The 10,042-nt window shown below is 36.3% G+C and overlaps 1 protein-coding gene across 1 annotated transcript; it reads right to left on the bottom strand.

Moving 5' to 3' along the window:
* Positions 1–241: 241 nt before the first annotated feature.
* On the bottom strand, positions 242–961 carry LOC137839399 (uncharacterized). The gene has a single exon (XM_068648516.1). The coding sequence runs from the start codon at positions 959–961 to the stop codon at positions 242–244; it is 720 nt and encodes a 239-aa protein (XP_068504617.1).
* Between the last annotated feature and the right edge of the window lie 9,081 nt (positions 962–10,042).

Raw genomic sequence — 10,042 nt, 5'->3', positions numbered from 1 at the left:
CTTGACCAATCATGGTGTATTGGGCGCATTGTCGTCTGATGTTCTTTCCTTTGCCCAGTTGACATGTTCCATGTTCTAGGTACTAGATGATTGGGCTCATCCAAGTACTGGCCTCGGTTACTGTCAGGCATTCGGCGTCGCCTACACTTAGTTGTTGTAGGCGTATCTGGACGACTGAGCAATGATGGCTCTGCCTTTTAGACGAGGCAAGATGGGAGAATGCGTCTGCTCGTTCGTTGTCCTACTGCGGTATATGCTTGATGATGACTTTGTCAAACTTGGCGATGGAGTTGTTGACTGTGTGGTAATAACGCTGGAGGAGGGGTTCTTTTACCTCGAATTCGCCTTTTATCTGACCAACAACCAGCTGCGAGTCGCTCTTGCATACAACTTCGCGTGCTCCTAGGTCATGTGCGAGGTTGAGGCCGACCAATATGGCTTCGTACTCGGCCTGATTATTCGTTGCCTTGAAAGCGAACTGGAGCGCTTGTTCAACTAGGAGGTCCCCTGGACCCTCCAGGACGACCCCCACACCGCAGGAAGTTTTATTGGACGAATTGTCCATGAAGAGTACCCACCCAATCGGAGTGTCGGGTTGTGGTGTTAGCTCTGCTGAGAAGTCCGCTAAACATTGTGATTTGGTGGCACCTTTTGGCTCATACCGAATTTTGAATTCTAATAGCTCAACCAACCATCCTATCATTCGTCCTGCAAGGTCGGGTTTAGATAGTATTTTATATATAGGATAGTTGGTTCTTACAGTGATGGCATGATTTTGGAAGTATGGTCGGATCCTCCTGGCGGTCAGCACAAGTGCTAGGGCGACTTTTTCGATCATCTGGTACCTTGTTTCGGCTGCGTGGAGCGTGCGGCTAACAAAGTGTACTGGGTGTTCTTCATTGTTAATTTCTTGGACCAAGGCGGAGTTGACTGCCTCCTCTGAGACAACCAAGTATACCATGATTGGCAGATCGAGTCTTGGCTTCTGAATGACGTCCGGTGATGACAGGAACTCTTTTAGCTAGCCGAAGATGCCTTCGCATGTTTCATTCCAGTTAAACTTTGACGTTTTCCGAAGCATCTGTGTCATCGGTCTTATTCGTTCGGCTAAACGAGGAACGAATCTTGATAGAGCTATCAAACGATTGAGTAGCTGTTGGACCACTTTCAGGTTCTTTGGGCTTCTCATCTCAGTTATGGTCTTGCACTTGTCGGGGTTGGCCTCGATTCCTCTATGAGTCAACATGAAACCGAGGAACTTGCCGCCCTCGACACCGAATGCGCATTTCTCGGGGTTGAGGCGCATGTTGACCCTCCTTAGGGCATTAAAGACTTCTTGCAAATCTTTGACATGTTGATCGCACGAGTCAGATTTCACCACAATGTCGTCCACGTAGACCTCGACACTTCTGCCTATCATTTTCTTGGAGATCTTGTCCATCAGCCTTTGGTAGGTGGCTCCTGCATTCTTTAGGCTGAACGACATTACCTCATAGAAGTAGTTGGCACCGTCGGTTGTGAAGGTTGTTTTCTCCTTGTCCTTGGGGTGCATGCTTATCTGGTTGTAGCCAAAGTAAGCATCCAAGAAGGTCAGTATTTTGTGACCGGCCGCCCCGTCAACAAGTCAGTCAATGTTAGGTAGAGGGTATGAGTCTTTGGGCACACCTTGTTCAGATCTTTATAGTCGACGCACATTCGCCATTTGTCGTTCGACTTCGTGACCATCACTACATTGGCCAACCAGGTTGAGTACCGGTCTTCGCGGATGAACCCAACTTTAAGGAGCTTTTCAACCTTGGCTCTGGCCGCGAGCCTCTTTTCCTCGCCGTGGTTTCTTTTCTTTTGCGCCACCGGGTGCGCTTCCTTGTATACCGAGAGCCGATGAGTGATTATTTCAGGGTTTACGCCTGGGACGTCGGCAGCCATCCATGCAAAGAGATCCACATTTTTCTTCAAACTTCATTGGATGAGCTCGGCATCGGTGGCTGCCATGACCATGCCAATGCTCGTATACCGCTCCTCACCGATAACGGGGGCATTGCGTAGTTCGTCCTTTGCTTCTAGTCTTGGTTCGACCTCTCTTGGATCAGATCGACCATGGCGACCACGTGTTCGACCGGTGGTGCGTGCCTTCGTGGGGATCTCCCTCGGTCGGGGATCTTGCGCTTGGGTGAACGGCTATTGGAAACCTTCTGCTGAGTGGGCTCCACTTGCAAGCTTTCTTGTAGCATTCCCTTGCTATTTTCTGGTCCACGTGAATCACCAATATGTCACCTGATAGGGAAGGGAACTTCATTGCAAGGTGGGGGGTGGAGATGATCGCCCCAAGCTTGTTGAGGGATGACCGCCCGAGCAGGATATTATACGAGGTGTTGGCGTCGATGACCAAATACCTGATCTTAAAGGTTTTGCTTGCCTTATTCAGGCCGAAGGTTGTATACAGCTCAATGTAACCTTTCGTTCCTACTCATTCTCTAGAGAAACCGACCACATGGTCGTCGTAAGGCATCATCTCCTCTAACGGGATCCTCATGGCCTTAAAGGTCTTCCAGTAGAGGATGTCGACCGAGCTCCCTTGGTCAACCAGGGTCTTCTTAATGGTGAAGTTGTCGATGTCGACCGATATCACCATTGGGTCATCCTGGGAGGGCTTTATCCCCTTGAAGTCTTTTTCTGTGAATGTTATGGGTGGCATCCTCGGCCAGATGGCCACCAAGTTCATCTGATGGACAGCGCGCAGGTGTTTTTTCCGTGCACTATTTGAATTTCCACCTCCGGCAAACTCGCCTGCGATGGTGTTAATGACCTCGCTGCCTCCTCTATGGTCGTTTTTTGGAGGATCATCCCTCCTCCCCCTTCGTTCCCAGCGGCAGTCGTCTTCTTACCTGCAAGGGGAAAGTCTGGTCGTGTGACTGCCTCGCACGAAGCAGCATAGGTGCTCTGCTTGGATTAGCTCTTCTATTTTGTCCTTCAGCGCTTGGCATTCCTTGGTCGAATGACCAGTGTTCTTGTGATACCGACATTTCTTGCTATGGTCGGCGTTATCAGGGCTCAAAGCCCTTTTCGGTGGTGGGATCAGCTCCGCATTGAGGGCCTTTTGCAATATTTTTCCTTTGCCAACATTGAGGGGTGTGTACCGTGAGAACTGAGGCCCACAGTTATCTCGTTTGGGATCGCCTCGTCCGGACCTGGACCTTCCTTTTCGTTCCTTCTCGTCTTTCTTCTCACCGCTCGCCTTGGCTCGGGCCTGGTTCCTGAACTCACATAGCTCTTCCAACTGCATGAACTTGGCCGCCCGACGCCTAAGATCGTCCAAGCTTGTTGTAGGTTGCATGCACAAACTGTCTGCAAAGGGTCCCGGTCGGAGGGTTGTTAGCATGTGATGCATCGCCACCTCAGGGCTGAGGTTTCGAATTCTCATAGCAATTTTTCAAATCGATCGATGAACGTTCTTAGAGACTCCCCCTTTTCTTGGTGGATGCTGACCAGCGCTATGGACGTCAGATGGTGGGGTCGGTTTGTCGCAAACTGAGTGTCGAACTTGGCCACTAGTGTTTCAAAACAATCTACTGAATTTGGGGGGAGCTAGGTAAACCAACTTAAGGCTCCTCCCTTCAGTGAGGTTGGGAAGACTCGGCACAGGACCGTGTCGTCAGTCGTTTACAGACTCATGTGAATGGTGTACTCATCCATGTGCTCGTTAGGGTCAGTCGTCCCATTGTCCCTGTTGAACCCCTTCCATTTGTCCGGTAAGGGGGTGTCCATGATAAAATCGGTGAAGGGATGACGACGGTCGGGGCCAGCGGTGCTTGTTGTGTTCACCGTTTTGTGGGGATGGGATTCTCCATCCATTTCTACAGTGACGTTGTTGTTCTTCGGCTCCCTCTCAACCTGGGGGCGGCGGTTGTGGCGAAGGACCTGCCCACCTGGTTGGTCGGGACAAGAGATGGTCTTTCATCCACTAATTTCTTCATCTCTCTATTCTCCACTCGGAGGTTCCTGATTTCCTCTTCGTTCTTCTTGGTAGCCTCCTCATGGGCTTTCTTCATCTCCGCTAGCTCCCTCTGGAGCGCCAACATCATTGTCGCTTGATCTGCTTCAGACATTCTCTCGCTTGCCATACTGCAGATCGATACCATTTACTGTTGTTTCTTTACGCTGCTCTCTCGGTCCCACGGTGGACGCCAATTGTTCTCGAACGGGTTTGGGGACCTAGAGAACAATTGCTCTTACTCCTGTATCCGGTCAATCTAGTACTCTTGAAACTCCTTAATACATTTGTGCTCCTTGATGTGCTTCCTTCCTCTCGGTAGTCCTGCTCCACAGGCGGGGATGGTACTTACAGAAGGCACTCCAACGCTCAAGTCAGATGGGGTATTGGTATTTGGTTGTCAGAGTACTGTAGATAATGATGTACATTTCTTCTTCAAATGCGTGCTATTTATATTACCTTAATGGGTCTTCACTGTTGGGCCGAATTAAGGAGTTGGTTTACGTTTAGGGTTGTGTTAGGCCACCCTTAACCATGGGTTAGCCTTGCTAATCTGGTCAACCTTTGACTTGAGCGTTATGGGTCGGTCGACCACGTGTAGCGATGTGACCGTCTCTTTATTACTTGGGTGGCGACATGGGTCGAGTGCTGATCGACTCAGTGAGTCATCTGATCGCACCAGTACAACAAGAATTAGATATAACATCGAACATAGTTTGATCAAACATATATGAGACTAATGATCTAAACATAGATAAATAAAATTTCTCTAGTTGATTGTTGAGTTAGAGTACTCCAAAATAAAACTAGAAATAAAAATTAAAATACTATATCTACTTAATCCTATATCTACTTAAATAAAAATAGAAACAATTAATTTTAATAAAATGATAATTGCAAATTACAAAAGAGCAAAATGAATATTTAATAAAATTAGATTTTTCATAATATTTTTAAAATGTTATCAACATGACGGTTGTACTTTACAAATAATCAATATGATATGTTTAAATGTTGTATTTACACGTACATAAGAAAAAACAAACTATAACAAATATTTGAATATAGAAAAACAAATTATAATTGAGTTTCTTCTATATTTCCAAAAATTATATATTAGGCATTATAAGAAAATCTTCTTTTAAGTAAAAAAAATTCAAACATTACCAAAAAAAATATAAAAGAAATGTTTATCATGTAAAATAAACATGACAAGTAGGGAAACCTTTGAGACTTCACATTATCTAATTGTACTTTTCCAATACTATATATGAATTAAGTCATCTAGCAACGACATAACACACTCCAATTATTATGCACAATCTAAGAATGTCCAACACTTCAAATTAAACAATAAGATCATTTATAAAATTATAATTGAAAATAACATTAGGTTGTTCATATTCTCACTCTTTAGACTCAATTTCAATGATATTCATTTTGGTGACAACTCTATCTCTATCATATTGCTTTTCAATATCAATCCCATAACAAACTCCAAAGATGTCTATAGGGAAAGACATGATGAAATATTAACCTGATAGACCAAAAGAAAAAATATTGAAACAAGATAAATGCAAATATTAAATATCTACCAACAAGATAATGTTTTATATGCACCATTGATTTCAAAGAAAGAATGAAACAACACTACAAAGAAAATTGTAAAATAGAAAAAAAAAATTTAAAGACGAAAATAATTAGTTACTATATTAACTAAATTAGAGTCATTTTATAAACTAAAAATAATATTGGTATCTAAAGTAGTTTCTATTATTAATAGAAATTTATATCGTAGTTTCTAAATTGTTATCTTACAATTAGGTTCTAAGGTTTTATCTACTAATTACTTATATTCTAAATTAGTCTCTATTAGTCTTTTAGAGACTAATTTAGAATCTAAAATATTAGTAGTTAAAACCTTGGTAGCTAATTTAGATACCAATTTAGAAATTATTTTATAAATTTTTATTAATAATAGAAATCACTTTAGATACCAATAATTTTTTAGTCTCTAAAATAGTATCTAATTTAATTAATATAGTGACTAATTATTATTTTTTTCTCTAAATTTAATTGTTATTTAATGATTTTCTTGTAATGAAAAGATAATAGAGAAATCTTGTAAGAGCTTTTGTTTTTTTTTTTCTTAGTCACTTTGATTTTCGATTAGGAATTCAATTTTAAATTATGTATGGTAGTGTTATAGTTTCTCTTTTAATTAGTAACTTTAAAGTTGCTCTTATTACATACACAACATTCCTTCATTGTTGAAAACAAACAAAAATTACATTACTACTTTAACATTATACTTTAAAGTATAATAACACAGATATAATCTACCAATATTTTCATTCATAAGAACCATTTTCATTGAAAATGGAAGAGAATACTTAATCTTTGAGAGAAACCACAAAAAAGTTACTTTGATGTGTATTGTAAAACTATCTTTAGAGTCACTTAAATAAAAAAAATAAAAAAACTAGTAACAATGAGTATATATTTGATTTGGAACAAAGGAGGGCCAAAAAAATGTTTGATGATGAACAATAATATGATACATGAAACAAATATATACAACAATACAAATTTGTACAACAATGAAAAATGTTAGATTTTGTAAAATAAAATATGTTAACAAATAGTATTTAGTCATATAAGCAAAATAAATTTGGAGAGTAAATATGATATTTTGGAAGTGAGTTTCAATTTTTATAATTATGAATAGACTTAAATATGTTTTTCATCCTATAACGTAAAATTGATTTTTATCCCTACTCCACATTTTATATCTTATGGGTTTTTGTAGTAAAAAAACTATTCTAATGAATTATTACCAGTTTTTTTACGTAACAAACAAGTTTTTAACGTAAATTATATTATAATATTATAACATTAGCGTCAGCAATGAGTTAGCATGAAATATTTTAGCACCTGATTCATACTAGAATTTTTTTTTTCACGTTAAAAAACTAGTAAAAACTCATTTCAATAATTTTCTTACTATTTAAAGTTTGAACTAGAGATGAAAACCAATTTTACGTAAAAATATGAAAATAAAAAACATATTTAACTCTTATGGATTTGAAAAAAAAAATTAAGAGAGAAGATAATAAATGTGGAGGATTGAAAAGGAAAAATGTGTAGAAATTATTTAAAAGTTATCATGTGATAACATTATTCGAGATGAAAAGGGACACATGCATGCACAAACTAGAATAGAAGTGAATTGGATATATCCCTTTGATAACATCATCAAATAGTTAAATCTTGAACAAATTGACAAAAACACAAAGTGGAGCATCAATATATATGATATGATGTTTTTCTTTTTCAAATAGACTCATCAAATAGAAGAAAAGCTGCCATTTTATGCAGAAAGAATTCAGTTTGAGGACATGATGGAGACTGTTGGAACACCTCCAACACTATCTGTTTCCCCATTTAACACTAAAGAATTTTTAATATCCTCAACATTATGTCTAGGAAAAGGATAGTGATATTATTAACTAGCTCATTTTCGTGATTCTTTTAATTGTGTTTTCTAATTAACAAATTCAAACCAAGAAACTTGTTATAAGAAGGTCTGATTTCAATCTCACTCAATCATTTACATGTTAATGCAGAAATGGTTTATATATGTATAATGACTATTGACAAAATATAATTTTAAATGAAATTTATTTCGATTAAAATTAAATTTAGAGTTGTGTCATTTATAAATGATTTTTTTTATTATAAAAATGAATTGATATAATTTTTATGCAAAGTAAAAGCTATAAGAAAGAAGAACTTAAACCAAAAGTCAACCATCCCTGAAGTCAGAAGTTAAATAATTCAGTAAGCCTTAAAAATATTTATATTTTTAAGAGAAATGTCTTATTTATACAACATTTTTTACAACACATTTTTTTCTTTCTAACTTCCCTGGCACACCTCTCTCTTAGCTATATAAATATTGTGCGAATTAAATTCATCTTTTTGGTTAATTACACACAGCAGAATCTCCACGTTTTCTTATAATTGAAAATTGAATTTTAAATTTGTAAGATATTTATATATCTTACAAATATCAAGTTTACATATAGTGTAATGCTCCCCTATCTTGTCTTTCTTAATATTATATATAAAATAATCTCAAAAACATGATTTTAGAATATTTTCAATGCAAGTCCTAAATTTAAAATATATGTCGTATTAAATACTGCATTATAATATGCTGACATAAACTAATTTTTAAATATTAAATAAAATTCTAAGTCATAAAAATAAAATAAAAATAGAAAAAATAAGTTTTAAATAAAAAATTATTAAAATATGAAATATTTTTATCTTTTGATAAAAATTACAAGAATGTATTAAAATTAAAATAAAGTAATGGAACATACATAAAACCTCTATAGTATAACTAAGATAGCATTAAAGAATTAAATCCATACGCATATGATATTATTGAATATTACGTTTAATCTTTACAATCCTTCAAAATCAATTTATAAGATAAATTTTGTATCATTTATATATTTTATTTTACTCATATCTCTTAAAAGATGAAAGATTTTCTAGACAAACTCTGATAAAAAATTGGATATCTTAAACATATTTATTAGTAAACAAAATGTACATATGTACTTATGTGCAACTTGTTAATCTTAATAATGTAAAGCATCTTCTCTAATTAAATTAGAATGAATTTGTTCTTTCAGATGTTTGATTGCTTTTAAACTTAATATGCAAATTAAAAACGAATTTAATACTAGCACATTGAGTTCAGCTTGGTGCGGTGTGAGTAATTAACATTAATTAACTCATCATTAATTGTAATAACTAAAAGTATCACTACTTGCCATTTTTTGCTTTTCTTTCCTTACTACAGATAATATATATTAACCCACTAAAAAATTAGTGAATATTCTCACTGATAAGGTTCTTACGATTGTGATTTAGGGATTTCGTGACATTGCCTTCACAAATTATTGAAACGTTAAAACACATAAAATTTACCAATTAATATTTGTTTAATTCTATAAGAAAAAAAAAACACACACAGCACCAATTAACATTTACCAATGTTTAAACTTTTCATTCATCAAAGGTTAATTGGGTTTTTCATAATTTTTTTTAATGTTGTACCATTATTTTCTAAACTTGCTAATTATAACTACGATAACATAACACGTAAGATTATACACAAATGACATAAGAGTAGACCAAAATTTGATAAACTATTTAGAATGAAATGAAAATAAGCACTGTACTTTTTTTTATAAAGAGGTAGGTTCTGTGATGATTAAGATTTTGTCATCACGTCAAAAAGTGTTACGAGGATAAGGGTATAACTGGTCCACATTAGATCGGTTTGGTCTAGTTTTAAATGGTAAAATATATTTGATTGAATAATTTAAATGATAATATTTTTAAAATTTGAAGAGAAGAAAAAATAAAATTAAAAAGTGGTGGTTCCATTTTGAAGTCACTATCTTACAAATTGAATAAAAAAAAACTTGTAGGGTAGGACTTCCCAACCAGAATCCTTGTTATACGGAGCCCAAACAATGACCTGACACTGACATCCACGTTATGCTAACATGCGCACCCTCTTTGTCTCTTCCCTCTGCAATGTCTTTCTCTCTCATTGCAGCTCTCTTCCAGCTCATGCTAATTAATTTCATTTCCATATATACATATATTAGTAAAGCAACAAACAAAGAACTACTGTGCAGCAAACCTTTGGCCACCATTAGTTTCCCACACTAACAATAATTTCAACAAACATACTACAAAATCATGCTACATATTGTCTCTTAAACCAAAACTACTAATAATGTTTAGTATGAATTTATCTTAAATGAATATTTTCCTTAGAAAACCAGGAACATGTAAACGACTTGCGAGAAATTAGACCTCAAATTGTTTACACAGGAAGTTGTCGCTACAGGAATAAAAGTTTAGACAAATAAAAATATCTTTAACGTGTTATAGAAAGAAAGGAAATGCCTCAAGATTTACACCAAACTTGAACTTCATCCACGGAATCATTGCCCTCAAATA

This window comes from Phaseolus vulgaris, chromosome 3 (assembly GCF_000499845.2).
Source record: "Phaseolus vulgaris cultivar G19833 chromosome 3, P. vulgaris v2.0, whole genome shotgun sequence".
Classification (NCBI taxonomy): Eukaryota; Viridiplantae; Streptophyta; class Magnoliopsida; order Fabales; family Fabaceae; genus Phaseolus; species Phaseolus vulgaris.
This window is presented reverse-complemented; position numbering and strand designations above follow the sequence as displayed.